This window comes from Misgurnus anguillicaudatus, chromosome 2, assembly GCF_027580225.2.
Source record: "Misgurnus anguillicaudatus chromosome 2, ASM2758022v2, whole genome shotgun sequence".
In the NCBI taxonomy this organism is placed as follows: domain Eukaryota; kingdom Metazoa; phylum Chordata; class Actinopteri; order Cypriniformes; family Cobitidae; genus Misgurnus; species Misgurnus anguillicaudatus.
The window spans coordinates 16,195,445-16,220,225 of NC_073338.2; the positions used below are offsets into that span (position 1 = coordinate 16,195,445).

The 24,781-nt window shown below is 36.6% G+C and overlaps 2 protein-coding genes across 6 annotated transcripts; one reads left to right on the forward strand and one right to left on the reverse strand.

Annotated features, from left to right (window-relative positions):
* Positions 1-5,361: 5,361 nt before the first annotated feature.
* On the reverse strand, positions 5,362-7,323 carry gpr160 (G protein-coupled receptor 160). Its single transcript, XM_055201682.2, has one exon. The coding sequence runs from the start codon at positions 6,385-6,387 to the stop codon at positions 5,521-5,523; it is 867 nt and encodes a 288-aa protein (XP_055057657.2). The 5' UTR covers positions 6,388-7,323; the 3' UTR covers positions 5,362-5,520.
* A 1,789-nt stretch (positions 7,324-9,112) lies between these two features.
* Positions 9,113-14,789, forward strand: nadkb (NAD kinase b). 5 transcript variants are annotated; one of them, XM_073873660.1, is made up of 12 exons: positions 9,113-9,269; positions 10,247-10,507; positions 10,603-10,686; positions 11,649-11,778; positions 11,951-12,059; positions 12,223-12,308; positions 12,463-12,565; positions 12,661-12,797; positions 13,287-13,386; positions 13,687-13,844; positions 13,986-14,068; positions 14,187-14,789. In XM_073873660.1, the coding sequence occupies exons 2-12, from the start codon at positions 10,248-10,250 to the stop codon at positions 14,344-14,346; spliced, it is 1,410 nt and encodes a 469-aa protein (XP_073729761.1). In that variant the 5' UTR covers positions 9,113-9,269; position 10,247; the 3' UTR covers positions 14,347-14,789. The 5 variants fall into 5 exon arrangements, 4 of the variants coding, with proteins under 4 accessions (XP_073729761.1, XP_073729757.1, XP_055057632.2 ...); XM_073873656.1 differs by having other exon boundaries at positions 9,135-9,338; XR_012372316.1 differs by lacking the exon at positions 9,113-9,269 and adding an exon at positions 9,471-9,750 and having other exon boundaries at positions 13,687-13,871; positions 14,187-14,202.
* Positions 14,790-24,781: the final 9,992 nt, after the last annotated feature.

The following is a 24,781-nucleotide window of genomic DNA, read 5'->3' on the forward strand; positions in this document are numbered from 1 at the left end:
AAGGATTTTTTGCATATTATATGAGTTTGTGATGTGTGTAATCATTATGTATATATAAATACACACACACACACACACACGCATTTAATAAACATTTACATGTGTATATATATTTATTTATATTTTTATATATTCTAAATTATATATAAATAAAAAACAAATATATAAATACAACATTTCCTAAATGTATATATATGTATGTGTGTGTGTTTAAACATAATATTTACACACAGCACAAACTCATATGTTATTAAAAAAATTACTTTTATTTTGTATGAGATTAATCTAGATTAATCTATGCCCAGCCCTAATAATATTTAAACACACACACACACACACACACATTTAAAAAATGTTTTATTTAAATATCGTTTTTTAAATGTATATATAATTTAGAATATATAAAAACATAAATAAATTAATATACACATGTAAATGTTTCTTAAATACATACATGAATGTGTGTGTATTTATATGTACATAATAATTACACAAAGCACAAACTCATATGTTATGCAAAAATTACTTTTATTTATACTTTTATTTATTTATTTTATTTATATGCCCAGCTCTAATATATATATGAAGATCAGTTGATCGAAACGTTGCAATGCGACTTTCATTTAAAGAAAAATTTAGCAAGCAGATAGTGTGCGGTAATTGTTCTTTGTATATTTTGAGACTTTTTGTCGTCTTATCCTTTGCACCTATCTATTAACTTCAGGTGTGTGTGCGATGCTAATTTGTTTGAGAATTGGTAACACCTAAAAAATTATTGGTTACACTTTATAAGGGTTCATGAATCATAATGAACTAAGCCATACCTTTACTTTTACTTCAGCATCAACTAATGCTGAGTAAATGCATGTACACAGCAAAATATGAAACCTCAGAATAACTCTATAAGAGTTATATCAACACTTTTGAAAGTGTTGGCACATTGACTCTTTTAAAGTGTTAGCATTTACTTTATGCAGAATGTTAAACATTTTTAAAATCTAACTACAGTATAACTTTACACATTTACATCAGTGTAAAATAGTTTTTATTTGTTAAAAATTAACTCACTCAGTGTAACTTTAATACTACAGGGCCCTAAATTTACCATAATACCCTATGGGTGTTAATATGGTAAATGTAAAGACAGCAACATATTACAGTACTTTTGGGACAAAAAACTTTAAGGATTTTTTTTTTAAATGTTATCTGATCAACATATATGACCGAAAAAATCCTCAATGCATCATCCATTTAAGTGTTCATTAAAAAAGACATCTGTGACAACTAAAAAGCACACTCCCAATATATAACAATAGTACAGATATTTAACAAAAAAACACAGAATTCATGGGATGCTTCAGTTCATACAAACAAGTTTGACTTCATTTCATTCCAAAAGCCATGTTGGTCTTCACTTCATTTTCACATGATAACAGTAGAAAATCATGAACCAGCAGTTGTAAGGAGGTGATAAGATCCTCGGTTAGACCGTCAGACAGGATATTGAGCTTTGCTGTTAATACAACAAAAGTAAAAGAGAAAAATGCATTATTAAAAAACAACTGATAACTACACCACAGAAACTAATATTTAAAGATTACATTACTGAATTCACATACAGAACACATTACAAAAAACTTTCAAATCAGTACATTTATGTTTTGCACAAAATACTCATTTCATTATAAAATTCAGTCTGAATAAATGTTCATGTTTTTATTGTAGTTTATGGGTCCATTGTGGGTTTTTTTTTTTTGACAATTCCGCTGTATCTAAATTGCTCATAAAGAATTTCAATAAAGCTTGACCTTGGCCTATTTATTCTGTGCTCTTCCAAAGTCCACCAAAGCAAATCTCCTGCTCAAATTAACAGATTAAAAAAAACTATTTTTAAACTTAACATATAAAAAAAAAGATTGAGTATAAATTGTTCGTCTGAGGCAAAGACCTAAACTCAATTGCCGCATTCGTGTGCTGACAATAACACATGACTCTTTGGGGTGGTTGCACGGACCGGAATTAGCTTAAGCCAGGACTAGGATTTAGTTTAATTAGGAAATATAATAACAAACACTAAAAACATTACTTGTGTGCATTTTGAAGAAAACAAAGGGCACTGATGTATTATAAGATATGTCAGTGCAAGGTGCTTTCAGTTTGGACAGCTCTTATATTTATTTTAGTCTATCCCTGTTCGGGAAACTGCCCCTAAATGTTAAACTTGTCACTAACAGCAATATAAAGCATAACATCTTACAACTCTCAAATGTTATTGATAAAAAAAAAATATTTAACATTTACTTACCATTTACAGTAAAAGAGACGATGATCTGCTTAAACGGCATCAACCAAAAACACGGGAGGTCTTCTAGGAGTTAACAAACACCACTAACAAAACACTGATTTTCTTAGGTAACACTTTGAACATAAATAGTTGATGCCAAAACATAGAGTAAAATAAAATGGCTTTAACTCAATCCAGTGTGGACTCTTTATATTTCCATTGAAAAATTTCAGGTGAAATAAAAAAATTACTTCAATTGGTAACACATTTAGGGGAAGTTTCCCAAACAATGGGTCTCATTCACTAAGCATGCTTCGTAAAATTTGCATACAGGTGTTTTAACTAAAAAAATATGATTCAACAAAAACTTTAATACTAAAATTTATTTTAAATGTTTGCAAAACATAAGAACAACTTAGACATACGCAACAAGGAAAAAATTATAGAAAATATATAACACAGATATATATTAGGGTTCTGTTTCCTTGTTCATGATTATTGTGTATGTGTGGTCTACGTTGTTCTAACGTTTTTGCAAACATTTAGAAGAAATTTAAGGCAATGGCACTGATATATGTTATGATATGTCATGGCAAGATCTTCTTAAATTAAGCAGCTCAAACATGCATTTTAGTCTGGGACAAGCAAAAGCGCAGTCCGGGAAACCACCCCAAAATGTTTAAACTTAGTGAAAGTGAGAAAATAAAAAAAATATTACCAATTAAAGTAATTTTAAGTATTTTTTAAAATAAGTTTTTAGATTGATTAAATTACTTTTTGTTGTGTTTGCACAACAGGAGTGTCTGTGCACCCTCGGGAAATAAAGGTACAAAACCTGTTCAGGAACTATTTCAAAAAGTACACCTTTGTACCTTAAGGGTGCATATACATATTTGTGCCTCTAAAAAATTCCTTGTTGCACTTACATTGTTAGGTTTAATCAACTTGAATTTACAATTCATTTCAACTTGACTAGTGAGGAGTTGCTATAAGGGTCATTCTACACAAACATCCACTTTTGGTATGTCAAGATGTCTTAAAATTTATTTATTTTTCTAACATTTAAACTTAGACCACATTATTAGATTACTCTTTAACTTTATGAGTACACATAAATGACAGCTTAATGATTTTTTATTTTTTGTGTGCATGTACTTAAAGACTGTATACACCATTTTTTGTCACTGGTGTTACCTTACTTCTTTAGCAATATTAAAGGTGTTTATGAAATATTATTTTTTTTTTTTCAGCTTTAAAGCTTAATTCTTAAGTGTAGCCGAATACATTTAAAATTATCATCATGTCACATGTGAAAGATTTTATTTAATGTGAAAGAAAAAAATACAGTGACACAACAAATCATCAGTCACTGGTGTCAATGATCTTTACTGGTGTTACCTATAAGGAAGGTAACACCAGTGACAATTTTCATGAAAACTGCATTTTACAAAATTGCTGCTGCAAAGTATCAAACCACATGTTGTCAATCATTGTATACTCACTAAATTATAGTTCAATCCATTTGTATTCTATTTTTTGCAATTCCCAAACAATAAAGGAGGTCATACCAGTGACTTAAACTAAAAGCTTCATATGAAATCATGAGATAAATGAAAAGATTATTGATAACTGAAAAGAGATAGTGGACTTACCATGGACTTCTCTTCATAGATCTCCAGGAAATTGAAAGAAGGAAGTCAAGTGATGTCATCAGTGTGATTTTGATTTAAAAATAAGAGCTTTTTTGTTAAACGGTAACACCAGTCACACATCTCCAGGGACCACTACTTTCATTATATAATTTAAAATATTTATTTAGAATTTAGTTTTTTAATGTAATTTACATCATATATTTGATAGTTATGGACACATTATTGTATTTTAAATGGACGAAAACACTATTTTGATCTCAAAATAAAGCTTTTTCCTTCTGTGCATGACTGTGGGAACGAGCACTTCTATGGTGCTTAGAAGTCTAATTAATTAATAAAAATCAAATATTGCTACATTGATGGCTCAAGAAGGTGTAATTGTTCAAATAACATATTGTTTCATTGTGTTTATGAAGTGTAATATTTCTGTAAAGCTAGGGACAGAAAAATTGACATTTCCGTAGAATGACCCATAAATTATTACATTTAAAGTTGATTTAGCTTGAGTTATTTTTATCATTTATAGCAACTCCTCGCAAGTCAAGAGTGTTGAAATTAATTGTAAATTCAAATTGATTAAACTTGAATTAAACTGTACCTAATCGTAGCCTACTTTTAAAATGTACCATCCCAGTGCAAGCTTTTGTACCTTTATTTCTGACAGTGTCCACTAAACTGGATAATTTTATAATTTTATTGATTTAAACCTGCATTTAACTCCCACAGTTATAACATTATATTCAAAGCTGTTAAACTTATCAGTGTGCTTTAATGGTACGGCCATACAGAAGTTTAAGATCTGAGGAAACCACTGGTTCCCTTTAGCTAAACAATTGAATTGATCTCTTATAAAAGGATATGTCTCTATATGAGAGCTGACTGGTTTTTACATGTTTTGTCTTGCACTTTTTGCAGAAAGCAAAAACCTATAAGATATAAAAAATTGGGCTCGGCTGGAGAGGCCAGTTGTCCTTTGCTTGGACAACATGAACATATGTCAATATTATGTTTGCTATGTATGTTTCAAAAGAGTATATCAACTAAGTATGTCTTTTGTTGGGTAGAACAAAACAATATTTATTTAAGTAATGCATTGTACCAAAGCTAAAACGACATAGTTATCTTTGGGGTTGGGTAAATACTGGCAACGTGTTCTTTGGTTGGAATAAAAAAGTCGTATTGCTTGTTTTACTAGTTAAACCTTCTTCCTCGTTCCTGTTTTCCATGTGAGTAAAGAGAAACCATGAGCTATGAAGCACAAAGCCACAGCATGATTTACACTTAAATACTGATGCTTTTTACTTTATATTAAAACTTAATAATATCAGAACTGGACAAGCACCCCATTTTATACTATATATATATATATATATATATATATATATATATATATATATATATATATATATATATACTATATATATATATATATATATATATAGCACAAATGTAGGAATATATTTACATAAATACCTTCTCTGAAAATATAACCTTGAAATCAAACGTTCATGCTCCCAAACTCAAAATTAGATTGTAAGACCTGAAGACAGGGTGGCAAATAGTTCATGGTCAAGTATTAACTATTTAAACTTGAAAGTGGCCTTTCCTTTGATTTTCAGCTCCATAAACAAAACAAAAAGACCAGGAACAAAATCCATCGGTTATAGTCTCGCTGAATTCAAAGGGGCGACTGCACAAAGCCATTGCCATAGAGAAGCTATTGAGAAAACACAACCAAACGGTATTCATTTGCAGGAGTGCATTCATCTCCGTCTGTAGAAATGGAAACATGATCATGAGAATAATAAAAGGTGCCCACGTGTTGAGAAACGTGTACATAATCTGCCTTAAAGAAACCATGCAGATCTGTCGATCTCCTCGAGTGGAATGCAGAAACACCTGTACTTTCTGTCCGTCACGTGAAGTGAATGAATAAAATAATACACAGGTGACAGTCAACAGTAAAGTACTGAGTACCTGAACACTTTGAGAGCTACTGAACACGTGGCAGTGCTTGTCATCTCCTAATAATAAAACAACATCTGCTACCCAAAAGATATACAAAGTCGCTAGAATCCAAAGAAGACACACGCCTACAACATAGGTCAGTTTTTGCGTCCAGGTTGTCTTTGATGAACTCAGTGTCCATAAATTATCCAACAACGTGAGGAGAAACACCGGCCAATGGAGAACGCTGCAGATGAAACAAGCAATCTGAACGAGGAGACATACGTGATGCCTGGTCAGACGCCAGCCTGAGAGGTTGAAGTCTTCCAGATAGTAAATAGCCGTGATGATAAAACTCAGGAAACTATCGGTTAGTGCCAAGGAAATGCAGAAGAATCCAGAGAAAGAGCGAATCACGTAGTGTCTCTGTATCGTGACCACCACCCAGTTGATGAAGCTTTTCAACCACAGTAAAAGCAGGAGTGAAGGGAGTAATGTATCCATGGTGTGGCATAATCCAAGTGCAAACTGACAACATCCAAAAGGATCAGTGTTCAATGCCAAACTGAAAGGTGCACACTTGCTGTCGGTTAAAGACACACCCTACAGTAAGAAGTGAAGGCCAGCCCTAAATACAAGGAGTAGGCGACTTTAATGAGTACATTTTTTCTACATTAGTTTCCATTTATGTAAACATGTCTTTTCCTTAAATCAGCATAAGAGAAACACATTGTGAAGTGTGTACTGGCCAAGCCCTCAGCATTCAGTGTGGTCATTGGTTTTGTCTTAATATGCATACATTTCAGTTCATTTGTAAAGCATCACAACCAGGAAAGTAAACCATCTATTATGGTGTATTATCGCTGTTTTGATGCAAATAAGAAGCGTTTACAATTGTGCATGAGAAATTTACACCGAATCCACCTTAAACTAACCAAACAGCTCTCCTTTGTTGACTGAAGGTAGAATGAAAACACTTGAGTTTGTCAGAAGGACTATACGGGTAAAGAATGATGCAGGTGGCTGCTATACACTACTGTATTCACAGTAAAACACAATCCACAAACCCCCACATGTCTTTCTTTTAAGTATAGTTTTTCTTTGAAAGGTTTGTTCCGCAGCTTTAACATTGAGTGACATTGAGACACAAATTTAGACTTGAAAGTTTACATTGTAAACAAATGATTGTAATAATTACAAACACACACACAAAAATGTTTGGATTGTTTGTAAGCAAATGTTGGGTAAATATTGGACAGAAAACGTGCTCGGGGTAATTTTACCCAGCACACTTTCTGTTCAATACTTACCCAACATTGCTTAATAATAACCCAAACATTTTTAAAGTGCAAAAATAAACAAAACTCCTCCAGAAAACTACAAGATATGGACTGCAGCTGTAGCATTTCTCGGCCATCTCGGCTAAGCCTGGTTTCGTAGGTTTTTTATCTATTTAAACAACACACATGTTTTCCTTATTTTTCATAATTTTTTCCTGTGTTTTTTAATCCATGTAAGCTAAAAGCACTTATAAATAAATTTGAATTGAATGCTGAAAACTAGTTGGTTAACTGTGAGTAATCCTAACATGCATGATAAACAATTAGTCTTAACATGACACATTATATTACTCAACTTCACTAAAAATAAGATAAAATGTATAAATTAGCATATGGTGTAAATATATTGCTATAATAGGACAATAAACAATAAAAAAACATGTCAAATATTGTAAAAATAGATTTTGTTAGTTAAAGATTAATTGTGATTAATCGCAAACAAAATAAAAATTTGTTTTTGCATAATATATGTGTGTGCAAATGTTTCTTTTAGATTTGTATATATTTTATATTATATGTAAATAAATAATATATAAATAACATTTTTCTTACATTTATACATAAACGTGTGTATTTATATGTACATAATAATTACACACAATACACAAATATGTTATAAAAATACAAGTCGTTTTTAAAAATGTATTTGTCGAAGCAGTTTGCTTTTTGACCCTTCGCATCAGATGATTTATTCCATATATTTTATATGCTAGCTTATGCATCATTAAGCATTAAACATTACCTTTTATGACAACTAAAAATAGCTTGTCATGGGTTTTATTACCCATATTGTCCTATTGTAACAGGATTTTTTTTATTGGTCACACTGGCAGTGACCAAATCACTCACTGTAAAATACAAAAGCCCAAAAGCTCTCCCTGCTGAAACAAAGAATAGAAACCATCACAGAAATTCTATTTCTGTTTCCATTAAAATACAATTAGGAGCCGTTAGCTTTTTCAATTAAAACCACTACGAAATTCCTTTTTGTAGTGTATTCTGGAACATATTCCAGTAATTTAATGGTCCAACCAATAGAAGCCAATTAAAGACCCACAGAGACCATTATAGTTTTCATTACAATTATATTCCCAATAAAACCATTAAATCTAATAGAAATTAAACCTGGATGTCCACATTTGTTTGTTGTTTGCACCATAATACTTCATTATGTGTAACTGAAACCTGTTGTACATAAACATGGACAATTGCTTTATGTTTAACTAAAAATATTTGGTTATTATTGGTTCTTCCAAACCCCAAAATAGCCGGAAGAAATTTGAAATAAAGACAAACCAAAGCTAGGGTCTTAGAAGGTTAATGGTCATGGTTCCTTTTGTTTCGTTTTTTTGGCAGGGAGGACACGTGCAGGCAGTATTAACACATGCTATTTAAACATAATAATAAAAGTGAGAATGATATGTGGCAAACTAGATCAGTAAAATGCTTTAAAATAGCTTATATTTATTTTTTAAATATGTTTCAAAACACAAAAATGCCCCCCCCCCCCAAAGAATGGGTGAAAATATATTTTTGTAAACACATTTCAAAATATATTTCATATATATATTTGCCATTTATTGTATATTTTAAAATACATTTGAAAAATTAAATATCTTTTAAAGCATTTAAAATTATATTTAGCTTCTAAATTATTTCCAATTAATGAATTACGTCGCATTGAAAGAAAAACGTTGTTATTATTAGGTTCCTCATATTTTATCGCCTTTCTTCTTCCTTCTTTTTTTTTACATTTATTACTTCAGGAACCGATAACAGTGGAAGAACAGTGTCATCCATCGGGTGTGTTCGACTTACTGCTGCGCTGCGCAGACAGATCGGCGTATGACATCACAGCACAACCTTTGAGTCGCTCTCGCGACATTATAGCTGAAGGACGCGACTTTCGATACAGCTTATGTCATACGCCGAACGGTTTTGACAGCGCAGCATGAAGAAATTCTGCGGCTGCGCCGTGGCGGTGTTAAACACAGCTGCGTGATGTTAATCCGGACAGCCTTTACGGGAATTATTTCATAGAAATAGGTAACGCGTTTCCGTGTCTGAACTTGATTTGTTTAGTAGCGAAAGATTGACAGGAAATTGCGTTGTTTGGTAAGTCTGCTGTTTCCTGTGTAGCATATTAGGCTCGCGGCTTTACTTTTAATGTTGCGCTTGTTCAATGTGAAGTGTCACATTAAGCGACTGCTTGTCGTGTCATTTAACATGTTCATGTCTTTACTTCTAAAACCTCGTTAGTACCGTGATATTTATATAAAGTTATGTATATATTTGTCAATGTAAACAACTGACAGCAAGTAGGAGATAAGCCTAAACAAATGGGCCATGATAACGCTTTAAGTTTGTCAAATCGATTCAAGTTAGAGCAAAATGTTAAGAAACTGAAAATGTTAGAACCAACGTACTTTTTTCGCCCGTCGACGGCCGGGATATCGCGATATTTCACCAAGCCCAATTTGTATTGCAGTCTTAATGGGAGATCAAGACTACGGACTATAAATCAAAAGTAAAATAAATACATTAATACGTGTACAAATTGCACTTACACTGCATAAGATCTCAGTGTAGTAAGTTTAAATTGTGAAGGGTGTTAAATATTTCAAGTGCCATTGTATATAATAATTATTTGTGACCCCTTTGCTTTAAAGCCTTAATCACTGTTCCCCATGTCCCAGATGCTTTCCTTTTTTACCCCAGTGGCGTGAGCGGCCCCCCAAAGAAAATGCATGACTAAAGTTCATTCGAACTTAGAATTTGAATGAAACAAAACACATTATATGATACAATATAGTGCTATTGATCAGTACCCTTATACTGATGTTTAATTATGATAAATTAATGTTTTTTATATGATGTCATTAAAAACCAGGGCACCCTGGCACCATCTCGCATCCTCAGTTTAAGAACCACTGGTTAACCCTAACCTATCAAAACGACATGTTGTATTATAGTAATTATTGATGATCTCCTAATGATCAAATATTGTTTTCCTTTTCCATCAGAATGGAGGCAGTAGAAGAGAGGCTGCTTCCCAGGAAAGTGGAGGAAGGTGGGAACTGCAGTACATCCATCCGATCACACAGGCAGCAGGGGAAGCCTGCACGGAGACGGAGAGTGATGAAGAGGTCTCTCCGAAAGCCGGACTGTCCGGAGCAGCTGTCGGGGGGAAGTGATCAACATCGGTTGCCGGAGCAGCATGGGACCGAAGACTCTGTATTTGTGGAGGAGACAACTGAGAATTGCACTAGATGGGATAGATGCAGGTACAAGTACAATTTAGATATATATATATATATATATATATATTTATTTTTTTTAGGGTTGATGGATAAAGATCTAAAGTGCCTTTTTGTTTCAGACGAGGACACTTTCTACATGGACCATATCCTGCTACTCACTTTGGACCCAAAGCTTGCATACTGCCCAATCCGACCTCAGTCATGTAAGTCCTGTCATGCCCGCATCAGGGCAGGTCAAATCCATCTGTTGGTAATATTTAAACTTTAAGTCAAACAAAAAAATGGACAGAGAAGTGATAAGAGTGCCTTCTGAATTTTGATTGGATGAAAGGAGTTTTTTGTTAAAAATGGACTACTGTGGCAGTCACCACTTCTCCTACTGGATGTAATGCACTTCTTTCAGTAAACCACAGCATAATGCCCGTTTTGCACCCGTCAGGGAAACGCACCACATCAAAATGGTAATGTAGGGTTTCATAGTCTGTTTGAGGTTTTGGTTTGTGATGTAATGTTTTGCTTAACATGTAGGACCAAGAACAGTTGTGTTTGAATAATGCATACGTATCGAATATATTCGGAGTTACACTCCAATTTGTGACCCAGGTAGCTAAAGATTTATCGTTTGTTTACATAAAACTGGATCGTAACGTTTGTGTAAATATAACCTTGATATTTTCAATGCCCGAGTAAGATCAAGTCTAAAATTAAAATCAAATATTGATGCTTCAAATCTTATCATTAGAGACTTTTACAGACAGGGTCACGTTTAAATAGAAGACTTGCAGATGAATAAACAAATAGTTTGGAAAAAAAATGCATTTGGTACAAATTAACCCAAATCCTCCTCACCGTTTGGTAAAGTTTACAAAATCTCACGGTGGTTACCAATCAAAACTGTGCTAAACATTTATGTATGTATAGGTTTCTTATCAGGTTTTTCCATAAGTGAAAAAAACAGCAGATGTTGAACCACACATTCATTTTTTTATTTCAACAGTTATCTGATGTTAAGAAAAGTCAACATTTACAGTGCTCATAAACTTTCCATCAGAGCTGTATGTTGCATAAGAGGCTTAGAGATGGGGGCAAAGAGCGTGCGCTGTTGTCTGATAAATTCATTACCGCCACAGAAAATGTTTACCCACACCGCTGTCTTTCCCTACAGGCACATTCAGGATCCAGCCAGCCAGCGGCTCACCTGGAGCAAACCTCCACTTAATGTCCTGGTCATCAGAAAGATCAGAGACGAGGGCCTGCTCGAGCCATTCAAAGAGCTCTGCAGGTTCCTAGTAGAGGTAGGCCGCACGAAACCAAAGCATAAGGGGAGGCCAAAGGAAGAAAGCTAGTAGTTGAATTACAATCTTTACCCTTTAATCCTCATTGTTTGGCTAACAAGCCTCAATCTGTATTATTATCTGCATCTAATGGAAAAGATGAAAGCCTTTAAAAAGCTTTAATCTGTTTCAGGAGAAACATCTGATGGTTTACGTGGAGAAGAAAGTTGTGGACGATGCCGTTCTCATTAAGGACGAGCAGTTTTCAGACATTCGCAATCAGCTGTGCACATTCAGGGAAGGTACAGTAACCTCAGACTGTTTTGTTAGGGCCTGCTCACATGCAGGTATCATTTTCGGCTCGAATACAAGATTTGCGTAATCCCAAAACCACGGTGACCGGTAAAGTATGGTGTGCTTTAGGAAAATAAGTGAGTGAATTTATCCTTGTATTATTTCAACCAGGGTTTGATGACATATCGCACTGCATAGATCTCATTATTTGTTTGGGAGGAGATGGGACTCTTCTCTATGCCTCGTCTCTTTTCCAGGTATTTGCATTGTTTTACCTCGTTTGCTTGTCATTCTAATCTACTTTCCATCGAATGCGCACGGTGCATGCAGAGAGAATTTGAATATTTAGACATGAAACATTAGAGATTTGGTTTATGGATTATTGCAAGTCTTTGGCATTACTGGTTTAAGGGCAGCGTTCCTCCGGTGATGGCGTTCCATCTGGGATCCTTAGGGTTCCTCACGCCCTTCAAGTTCGAATCCTTTAGGACCGAGGTGGATAAGGTGTTCGGAGGTAGAGTGAATAAAAACTAGATGGGGACACTTTTGATGCCGGTATTTTCGGTTTGCCTTAATAACAATATGGAGTTTTTTGTGCGACTGTCGTAGGCAATGCCGCCATCACCCTCCGCAGTCGTCTGAAGGTGAAGGTGCTGAAAGGCGTGAGGAGTGAACATGAGGAAAATGGCATGGTGCCTCATAACCACACAAACAATGAGGCGGGCAAGATATCCCTGCAGTTACAGGTAAGACCTCACAAGGGCTGGGCAAAAAAATAGATTTTTCGATTAATTGTTTTTTTTTCTGTGGTTGATTCAAAATCGATTCTCACAGGCCACGAATCGATTTTTGTAAGATTAACGTTGACCTAAGTACTAGTCTTCTCCACTAGATGTCACCCTTTTTTGCCTTGCGCAATGTTACCAAGGAGCCAGAGGTAGCCTGTCATTCATTCATTCAGTCTAAATTCTAATATATTAGAATATAATATTATATCCTATACAATCTATATTCATTGAGTTGAACGGAGAATCTGGTATAAAAATCGAGTCTAGAATCGGAATCGAAAATCGTAATCGAATTGATAGCTTGTGAATCGAAATCGAATCGATCTGGAACATCTGAATCGATACCCAGCCCTAGACCTCACAGTCAAAATGCTGAATATTTCGACAAGATTTGAAAATGAACTCGTGATTTTTGTAATAATTCATTGACCTGTTGTGTCTATGAAGGTCCTAAATGAAGTGGTGGTGGATAGAGGCCCCTCCTCTTACCTGTCTAACGTTGACCTTTACCTGGATGGACGACTCATCACGTCTGTACAGGGAGATGGTAAGCACAGATTACCTGAATGCATTCTTAATTACAAGCTTTAAACAGTGTTACTAAAACCCCTGTGCTGTTTTCCTGTCAACGTTTGAGCAACATTGCTTAAAAAAACAATAAGAGACAGATGCTGCAACATACTGGATTTGAAATAAACCCCTTCTGTGTGATGCAAGACACTTTGTTTTTTGTTTTCATTTTTTTTCTGCCTCTCGCTCAAGCAGATGTCACAACGCAACCACATAGGCTCTGTTGTTTTGTCCTGCAATGAAAATAAATGTAAATACGTGGTCTGTTTCTGTGCAGGTGTAATAGTTTCCACCCCCACAGGCAGCACGGCTTACGCTGCCGCAGCGGGAGCTTCAATGATCCATCCCAACGTTCCCGCCATCATGGTGACCCCAATCTGTCCCCACTCGCTCTCCTTTAGACCCATCGTGGTGCCTGCTGGAGTGGAGCTCATGGTGAGAATAAACAGGGGTGTGAGATGAGTAAGAAGCTTTGTAAACACATATATGTTTGTTAAGCAGAAACATGTGGTTGCAAAACTTGTGAAACCATGAAGAAAAAGTGGTATAAACGTACTTTGTCTCCGTACTTGGCAGATAACTCTGTCTCCTGATGCTCGCAACACAGCCTGGGTGTCGTTTGATGGTAGAAAGAGGCAGGAAATCCGGCATGGAGATAGGTGTGACTCCTTTACACAAGGCTACAAACAGCTTTTATTTGAGATACAATTACAGCTGTATTTACACTTATAAATAGTTGATGATGCATGAAATAAAGTCTCTCTTTTCCCTTTGTAGCATTAAGATCACAACATCTTGTTATCCAGTTCCTTCGATCTGTTGTCATGATCTGGTGTACGACTGGTTTGAGAGTCTGGCCGAGTGTCTTCACTGGAACGTCCGCAAGAAGCAAACACGCCTAACAGATGTCAGCGATTCATCAGACACTGAGAACTGAGCTATTAAAACACACATGCACGTGCACACAGTCTGTTCAATATACATTCCACTACATATTTCATATTTACATTCGGACTCATGATTTAGTCCCGTCTTGCACGTCTCACAATATTTTTTTTTATCAGAGTAGGTCAAACGTGGTAGGTGAATTAGCACAGTCTTTGCTTTTTTGCGAACAGGAAAATGTTTCATGTAATGTCATACAGACATCCAGGTGAGGCAGGATTATTATATTTGGTTGTGTGAGTAGATCTGTTGAACGCTGCTGTTGTTTTAACTTGTAGCTCGGAGCATGTACTGTAACGCTGTCGTCTCAGGTTCCTTAGATGCCAAAGCTATTTTGAACCGGTTTGATGAATTGGTGTAGTCATTATTGATGTGTCCATGTGCATATAAATGTAAAGCTTAATAAATAAACAATCACGCTCATGAATCCCTTCACACCTGTCACACTACACAGTCAATACACATTGTAGCCAGATGTCATTTTTGTATTTTTTTTATTTGGTTTTATTTCTAATGTAACAAATTAATTGAAAGATCTCATATGACACTGGACCACAAAACCTTAAGTCTTAAGTAGCACGGGTATATTTGTAGCAATACATTGTATTTGACAAAATGATCGATTTTCCTTTTATGAAACAATTCATTAGGATATTAAAAATCATGTCCCATGAGGATTTTTTTTTTACATTTCCTATCTTAAATATATAAAAACTAAATTTTTTATTACGTTTTCCTAAGGACTTTTAATGGCGTTATTCAATATCAGTATTTTCATATTTTTTTGCACCCTCAGATTCCAGATTTTCAAAGTTTTATCTCGGCCACATATTGTCCTGTCCTAACAAATACATCATTTCCATAGATGAATGGAAAGCTTATATATTTAGCGTTGAGATGGTGTATAAATCTCAATTTCAATGTTTTGTGGTCCAGGGTCACATACACTCACCTAAAAGATTATTAGGAACCCCATCTTGCAGTTGATGGAGATTTGTGGGATGCACATCCAGGGCATGAAGCTCCCGTTCCACCACATCCCAAAGATACTGTAAGAATTAATTCTTTCTTGGTTCCCCACACCCACTGTTTTCTTATTTTATAATGCATACTAATACTTTGTATTCCTCATATTTTTATGATTGAGCAATAATCACTTTCACATATTTTATTCTTAATGCAACAAGATTTTGTAACTTCTCTATATGGTTTCGAATCAAGCTATAAGTGAATTATTTCTACTAGAGTCAGCATCTGTTGTCCTTGAATGTACCCAAAGTCCCTAGGTGAACTTCTTCTTATTGAATGTGTTAGTCCAGTCACGTAGGCATATCAGATCTCATGACTTCTATATCCTTGGGGATACTTCTCCAAATTATGAAGCTTCCCTTTGCTTATTATAAATTGTCTATACTGCCAAAAACTGGACACAAGTTATTTGATATTAAGTGTTTTTTATATTTCTAAAAAGGAAATATACGCTTACCCCTGTAGTGTCCTGGTTATTATATCTTGTATCTCGAGACAAGATTGGGGTTATCCACTCATTTTGTCCATGGACGATGGACGATAGTGTTAATTCGCTATAACAAGAGTGAAGTCGCTCACGTAAAAGGGGGACACTATAGTCCCGATGTGCCAATGCATTAAAGGCGGAGTCCATGATGTTTGAAAGCCAATGTTGATATTTGAAATCACCTAAACAAACACGCCCCTACCCCAATAGAATCTGGACCTTCTGTTGATAGACCCGCCCCACACATACGCAACCCGGCATTTGATTTGATTTGATTGGCTATAAGTGTGTTTTGGTAGTCGGCCCGTCTCCTTTTCCAACGCGTTTTTCAAACATCGTGGACTCCGCCTTTAAGTGGCAAATGGTAAATTAATTACCGAACGGAGCGAGGAAATATACAGACCTGATCAACCTGTATATTTGCTTCTCGGCGTCGTTGACGAAATTAACAAACTATTATTCAACTATTTAATTGACAGCTGAACTTATAAGAAAATAAAGAAGGAAGGAACCAATTTAATTTGCATTATATATGAGGCTGAGCGGAGAGGCACAGAACACCCGGGTTGTCTTTATTGTTATGTCATTGTTCGTTGCTGTTTTACTGTCATTTATTTTTTTACACTACACCAAACAAGCTGATATTGTACCATCACATTATTGTATTTAAGATGGGAGGTTCCGTTACGCGACCACTGCCAGGCGAAAGCCCCGTCGATTTTATGGTGCGAAATAATAAGGCTTATTGGGTCGAGCCTTACGTGAGTAATTTGGCTGGGTGGTCTGAGGCTATGTGGCCCCAAATCGACCCGAAATATCCGCGAACCGGATCGTTCTCAAAAGAGGGCATGCGGCTCGCGGATTCTATGATTAATGGTGAATGGGGTGACCCGGACTGGCCATACGATATAATGCGGGAAAGCCATTCGGTTTGGAAGGAAATGAAAAAGGTTTGGGACAAAGGTCCGGAAAAGCAAAGTTTTAAAAAATATAGCGCACAACAAAAAAATCAGCTGAAGGACCCGCCACCCCAGGGGCGTCGCTAGACCCCTTTTACTGGGGCACGTGCCCCAGTGTAAATCTTTTGTGCCCCTGTGTAAATCTCAAGTTTACATTTTAGCAGTTAACTAGTTTATTCCTTTACAAAGACAATCGCGGCAAAACGGATCTATATGCAATGTAGTTACCCAATTCACGTTTGAAAAAGCGACGCAGCAGTCGCACTGACGCGTGCACGCCTCAATTCATGTCCGCTTCCGTGCACGGACATGAATGGGTGCGCGGACGCGGACATGAATTGAGGCGTGCACGCGACTGTTTTGCCGTGCGCAGCCACATACAAAGTACACGCGATTGAGTTGGTTTATGAAAACATGACGAGACTAAAGTAAGTTTCTAAATAATAATGAAAATCTTATTTTCACCCGATCATTGACGCATGTGATGGACATCATAAATGTTTGCAGGAAAAGGGAAGCAAAAATGAGAGATGATGAATTTAAGGGAGTAAAGACACATAACGGCTGCGTCCGAAAACTCAAGGCAGTGACTCGTTGCCTCGCTGCCTCATGAGGAAATGACTTCGGAGGCATGAAGGTAGCTCAGAGAAAGACTTTCGGACACACTTCTAAGGCAGCGTGTTTGACATTTAAACAGAGGGCGCCTTTGTGATAACTTATCACATATTTGAAAACTACAATACTAATTTCTCGCTAGAAATGCAATTAAAAGGTGTAAAAAGTACAAATATACCTTTATTTACACTAAATTGGTGGTCCAGTCGCGTCCTTGGCCGCCATTTTATTTTTTCGAACTCGACCAATCACATTCTTAATGTACGTCCACGCATAGGTATCTCAGGAGACAGGAAGTAAACCAAACATTGAATTCGGACATGCCTTGATGCCTTGCTGCCTTGGAAAGCTGCCTCAGAAGGCAGCAATTTAGAGTTTTCGGACGCAGCCAACATCTTACCCTGTCAGGGCTTAAACATTAGAGGGAAAATCTCAGAAAAACCTCTGTCAATATTCTATAAAATTGCATTGTTCACATACAAAAACTGTGTTATACTGTTCTGTATTTTCAGATATGAAATTAATATTTAGTTCACTAGCTCTAGGTCATTACATAAACAGTTAGCAGTAACTAAGATAGATTTTTTAGTAGCAGTCATAAAATGAAAATATTCTTTAAAAAAAAAAAGAAGTTTTAATCATTGTTATGTAAAATGCAAATGTGCATAAAAAAATTTCTCTCCGGCCATTATTTCCAAACATTTTATGCCTTTAAACATGTTAATAATGTTGTATATATGTATATATGAAGATGATACTTAAATATTTTTAAATAAATGTTTGTCTTTCCCAGTACTTTTTGCAATGTTGGAATAGTGGGTTAAGCAAAGCAAATTGTATCTTGCACACCGCAGGCTTTCAAGAAAAAGAAAAAAATGGGGGGCCCGTGCCCCAGTAGAGCTTTATGTCTAGCAACGCCCCTGCGCCACCCTATTGTGCGACAGCTCAGACCACCCCAAGCGCACCACCACCGCAAAGACGCATGAAGACTGATACGTTGAAAAAAGCGATTGTAGATGAGACAGACAAAACAGAAATCGCGCAGATCAACAAAGAGCCACAATCGGGAAACCTTAATGGAATCTCCACCAACTGAAGGGGCTGAAGGGGTACTCCTACCCTGCACAGTAACCGAAGCACTCCTCATCTTCGGCAATCACGTAGTGGAGACAGCGCAAAGAATATTGGAAGACAACGAACACATCCCAAGGGTGACCATTGAGAGACAATTCATTGATCAAACACTGATTTACATTTTCTCTTTAAATGCTGTTGGGGATCTGAAAGTAGTTAGAAGGGACGAGGAATAGAACAGACTATCGCTATACAAAAAGCAGGAGAAAGGGGATCGCTATTGGAAAGACAAAATAAATTATAGGAACATAGGTTTACGCTCATCTAGTTTAAGTTTATGGAGATTGCCCCATTACTCACCGGGTGTGTACCAACGTCATTGGCATACGCAGCACGAAAAGCAGGGGTGGAGGTGGTAGAAGAAGCTAAGAAAACTTTAATAACCACGCCAGACGCAACAGGGGTTTTGATAACCGTAACCGTACAAGAAAGACCCGATTTACCTGTAACTCAAATAGTAGTCTATCAACACGAGGGAATTATTAGAGCACAACGACGCACCGTAACACAGGATCATGTCGACGACCCGTGAACCTAAAGTAACTAAATCAAAGCTAACAATACGGATCCAACAACGGACGTGGCACCATCTCCGGCACCCCGGTCTGTGTGGTATGACATGCACAACATGGATCCTACTCATACTTTCAATCATAATCACAACCTCCATTATATACTCTGAGCTAGATCCAGTAAAACACAACGTGACGAAACTCAATAGACGTGCACTGAACGGCCCAAGAGAGGAGGCGCCTGACCTTAATCCATTAAGAGTAACGTTGCAGCAAGGCAAAGATCAAAGTTTCATTTGCGATCCAATATCTGTAGGCGTTGGAAAAGATTCAAATTATGAAGAAGTGCGAAGTCGATACGGGAAAGAATTCTATTTGTGTGCCGAAGCGTGCGCATGGGCAGATGTAAAAGCGTATTATGGTAATCCAGAAATAAAAACAGATCCCAGATTCAAGGTTGCGATAATCGTAAAGGAACAGAAAGGATTGTTCAATGGAAAAGAGGTAACACGATTGTATGGGCCAGGAAGAACAAGACGGCATTTGTGGTTGTTAAACATTACAATTTTGAATGTCCAATTTTCGGACGCAGGGAAATATTACTGCGCATGGGCAATAGACGGAAAAGATATGTACCAAGAAGTGCAAATGAATGTAGTTATGCCTTTCCCTGAATTAACCATTCGGGATGTGATGACCGACTTGTTTCCTGACCCAAAACAATCAACTCAAAACCTCTCGAAAAAGGACCTTGATTTCATTATGGGCTCTGAACTGAGTGATAGTGTTAAAGAAGTTAGAACAGCTAAAGCCAAATGTGGTGGTAACTATGCATGTGCATTAGCATTGCTACAGAGGGAAGTTGTTAAAGACGAGGTAGATGGGGAATGCTGGGTCTGTATGCAACTGCACTCAACATGGCGGACGCAACCCTTAACGTCAGAAATGATAACGACCGGCTGTACAGTGCCGCGACAAATGTCTATTGTGGTACAAATGACCGAGAACTTAAAATTAAACAAGTCTATAACGGACGGGTTAAGAGATTATCAATGTAATCATCCTGGCCTACCCTTTAGGGGACCAACGTTCCACGTTCAGTCGCATTTGGCAGAATTATGTGTTTGCTCGACCACAGGAAGACATTATGTAGGTGTATCAGATTGTAAAAATACAATAACGCTCAATGCAGCGAAGAGACCAAATTGCACCCTTCAAACACAGGATAAGCGCATACAACCATTTGACTGCCCGTTTACACATCTAGATAGCGCCCCGGGAATGATGTGGACATGTGGAGGAGTGGCATATTACCATTTAGATGCAGGGGATTGGCAAGGCTGCTGCTACCCATCCCTCATCTCCACAGGTACCACGATATTAGCTAAGAAAAATAATGACACTGCAAGCAAAGAAACCGCTAACCATCGGAGTAAACGTGAGTCACATTCAATCCCGCGCCGGTATAATAGATACAAAACGGACAACCCATGGACATCTCCATGGGAAAATGTGGGATGGTCGTTAGCTGGCCTATTTACGGGGGCAGGAACGACAACTGCCTTAAATAAGATCAATGGCCTAGCATGGCAAGTTCTGTCATTAGAAAATGATACGGCGCACGCCTTACAGTTGATTAACGACGAAGTAAAGAAAATGAGGGAAGCAGTGGTACAACATAGATTGGTACTAGATATGCTCACTGCAGAGAAGGGAGGAGTTTGCCGGATGCTCTCTGTTTCCTGTTGTTTTCATATTCCTGATCACTCAGATAATGTAACTGATCTTATAGGGCACATGAGAAAAGCAATACAACAGCCAGAAAAGGTTGACGATTCATGGATTGCCTGGCTGAATAATATGTGGGGAGGATGGGGAGCATGGATTTTTAATACTGTTGTTCCCATGGTTTTATTGATATTTGCCATCTTATTATTTGCTCCGTGTTTAATGCAATGTATTACTGGATTGGTAACCAAGGTTGTCTCAGGTATGATGTCTCAGCATACGTACCAGACAATGGTTAATGTCACTGTACCTCTTGGAAATCCACCTAGCTATAACAATTTGAGATCTTTAAATGTTGTAGGCCCAGAAGTTGTTGATGACTCGGATGATAGTGAAGAATTTATTACAACTTATGTTTTGCCCCCGGAGGAACGCTCCTCTGAGGATTCAGAGGGGATGCCACCTCTGGAGGAATCAGACAATGAGGAGCATGTTTATGATGTGGTAAACCCACTGGCTCCTACACGACTAATCCCATTGGAAGAATTACGATCGATCCCATTGGAAGAACTGATCCCCTCAGAGATAAACCCTTCTGAAAATGCGAGTCCTGAAGAACCGAGTCGGATGATTTTAAGATCACATACAGCTGAGAGATCAAACCAAATGCCTGAGACAACTTTGTAGCCTTTTGTACTTAGGTATTATACACATATATATGATTTTTCTGTATTGCTTGCCAATCAAACAGGGTCTTTAACCCGAAAAAACAGCAGAATGCATTTTTATATGATAAATGGGTGTGATCCACGGAGAGTGTCTCAAAGGGGCCATTGTAAGAATTAATTCTTTCTTGGTTCCCCACACCCACAGTTTTCTTATTTTATAATGCATACTAATACTTTGTATTCCTCATATTTTTATGATTGAGCAATAATCACTTTCACATATTTTATTCTTAATGCAACATGATTTTGTAACTTCTCTATATGGTTTCGAATCAAGCTATAAGTGAATTATTTCTACTAGAGTCAGCATCTGTTGTCCTTGAATGTACCCAAAGTCCCTAGGTGAACTTCTTCTTATTGAATGTGTTAGTCCAGTCACGTAGGCATATCAGATCTCATGACTTCTATATCCTTGGGGATACTTCTCCAAATTATGAAGCTTCCCTTTGCTTATTATAAATTGTCTATACTGCCAAAAACTGGACACAAGTTATTTGATATTACTGGAGGGATTATGTGACTAATGCAAGACACCTGGGTGAAGGATCTAAATTAGTCTCAGGTGACTAAGACTTCCTCTTTTTACCAATATATATTGTGATGCTCTATCAATAAATGTTTGACTATGATTGGGACAGAACCTTGTGTCTGCGTCTTTCATAGCCCCTGATCAGACTCTCTGCAACTCAGCTCAGACCTCCAAGCTGCAAAACATATCTCTAGACCTGATTAGAAAATACAATCTAACAGATACTCTATTGGGTTGAGACCTGGTGACTGTGGGGGGCCATTTTAGTACAGTGAATTCATAGTCATGTTCAAGAAACCAATTTGAAATTATTCAAGCTTTGTGACATGGTGCATTATCCTGCTTGAAGTAGCCATCAGAGGATGAGTACATGGTGGTCATAAAGGGATGGACATGGTCAGAAACAATGCTCAGGTAGGCCGTGGCATTTAAACGATGCCCAAGTGGCACTAAGGGACCTAAAGTGTGCCAAGAAAACATCCCCCACATCATTATACAATTGCATTAATAATAATTGGACAGGTGTTCCTAATAATTCTTTAGGTGAGTGTATTTAAATCAAAAGCCTAAAGGGATAGCTCACCCAAAAATGTATAAACCTGTATGGGTTTCTTTGTTTGGATGAACACGACGAGGGATGTTTTGAGAAATGTTTGTATCAAAACGGATCATGAGCCCCATTTACTTCCATAGTAGGAATAAAGAATACTATGGAAGGAAATGGGGTCCACAAAAGGTTTGTTTACAAACATTCCTCAAAATATCTTCGTCGTGTTCATTAGAATAAAGAAATGTATACAGGTTTGTAACAACATGAGGGTAAGTAAATGATGACAAAACTTTCATTTTTGGGCGAACTGCCGTTTTAAAGTGCGTTCACACCGTAAAATTTGTTCACATTCGCATTTTCTGAGCGCTACGACTTGTACCACGTGACCTCTGCGACCTCACGCGGATGCAGCACTTTATTGTTACCTGACGCACTTTCGGTTTTATGCACTGTTTATGTAATATTTAGCAAAAACTTTTAAAAATTTAAATTTAAATAAACGTTGTAATTATGTATTTTACAGTTGCCAACCATATTCTTTCACACAGATTTAACTTTTGTATATTGTTGCTACAGAAACACATAACCGCAGTTCAAGGACGTGAACAGCGTCGAGTTGAAGATCACGTGTTATCACAAAATAACGGTATATACGATAAAGCGTGAGCGCAGCATTATATCTCAATTTATAGCAGTATTAATAGTGGACTGTTTTTTCATAGTCACATACAGTAGGACCTATGAGAAGGACGTTGTGGCCCTCATGTGGTGAATAGTAAAAGCGCAACTGTGTTTTTGCATTCAGAGACCTTTTCTTTAGCTTTAACGTAATTACATGCTCGCAACAATGAGATATTTACGGCTTCTGCATCTTTGGCATCTACGACTATTTAGTTATTTAACACTTGGTTCTGAAGACATTGGGGATCAAACGGTATGAGGGTGAGTAAATAGTGACAGTTTTTGAATGTAAGTTACTTTAAATTGTGATATATCTTTACCATAAATCTTTTAAGGACTACTTTAGAATTTACTTGTACCTAAAAATAAAAACTATGTACCATTCAAGCAGTGGTAACGTTAATGTAACATACATTGTAACGTGTGTATTCTAATTAAAGCTGTTTTTAAATGTATTATAAATGTATTCAAACGTGACTGTATTTTTGATATACGGCCTAGTTTAATATGTGTGACAATATGTAAGGAATAATTGACGAAGAGCCGTACTTGAATTATTAAAAAATAATGCACCCAAATTATGCATTACACAGCGGGTATGCATTATTTTCACATAATTCAAAGAATTAAGAGTCAATTATTCCACTTATACCACAAAGACGTTGCTTGTTTGCTGGTTATTTTAAGACACGTGACAGGTAGGTGTGCGTTTGTGAAAAATAATGCATACCTGTGGAAAATTTCTCAACCAATCAGAATAAAGCATTCAACAGCCCCATGGTACAAGGTTGCATATACCGAATGTGGTAATTAGTTATTTCATTTCATATAAACAGGAAGTCTGATAGCAACAACAAAGCAATGCAAGCTCATGCGTTATATATATATTTTTTATTGCAATGAAAGGATACAGATACAATTTTAGACAGACATTTAAATTATACTGCAAGATATTGCAAGACGCTCCTCGTTGACCCAAATACGGACAATTAGTTAGTTGAAAACACGTTGACCAGATAAATAAAAGATAATGGGGTTTTAATTAGTCTCTAGAAATATGATTTAAAACTACATTTGTACATGACAGATTGAAACTGTGTGCTGAAACACCCAATAACAAATTGTGACTAACATTGTCTGGCAACAAAATAAATCTACTGGTACATTAGCATATTTTTCCTTCAGAGATAAAGGTACCAAAAACATGTGTTACAAATTAACTAGTTTTACACTGTGCCCGGTCTGCACAGGTCTTCAATGTCGAATATTGAGGACATCTCTAGAAGACCACCAAGTGCCGCTCATATGGAGGTTATGATGATGACAAGATAATCTACTTACAAACATGGTCAAAGATGAAATGTTCACTTTTGCTACTTGTGAACACTGCATGTGTGCATTTGGAGAGCAGAATAAGGGTTTATCATTTTTAGACACTAAAGCTGACAATGTTGCGTTTGAGAAATTGTCCAGAA

Excerpts from the sequence above, each read along its gene's own strand:
- gpr160 (XM_055201682.2), bottom strand. The coding sequence starts at position 6,387 with ATGGATACATTACTCCCTTCACTCCTGCTTTTACTGTGGTTGAAAAGC.
- nadkb (XM_055201657.2), top strand. The coding sequence starts at position 9,563 with ATGGGCCATGATAACGCTTTAAGTTTGTCAAATCGATTCAAGTTAGAG. Across the intron at positions 9,751-10,246 it reads CTACGGACTATAAATCAAAA|AATGGAGGCAGTAGAAGAGA; the intron begins GTAAAATAAATA and ends CTTTTCCATCAG. Across the intron at positions 12,798-13,286 it reads AGATATCCCTGCAGTTACAG|GTCCTAAATGAAGTGGTGGT; the intron begins GTAAGACCTCAC and ends GTGTCTATGAAG.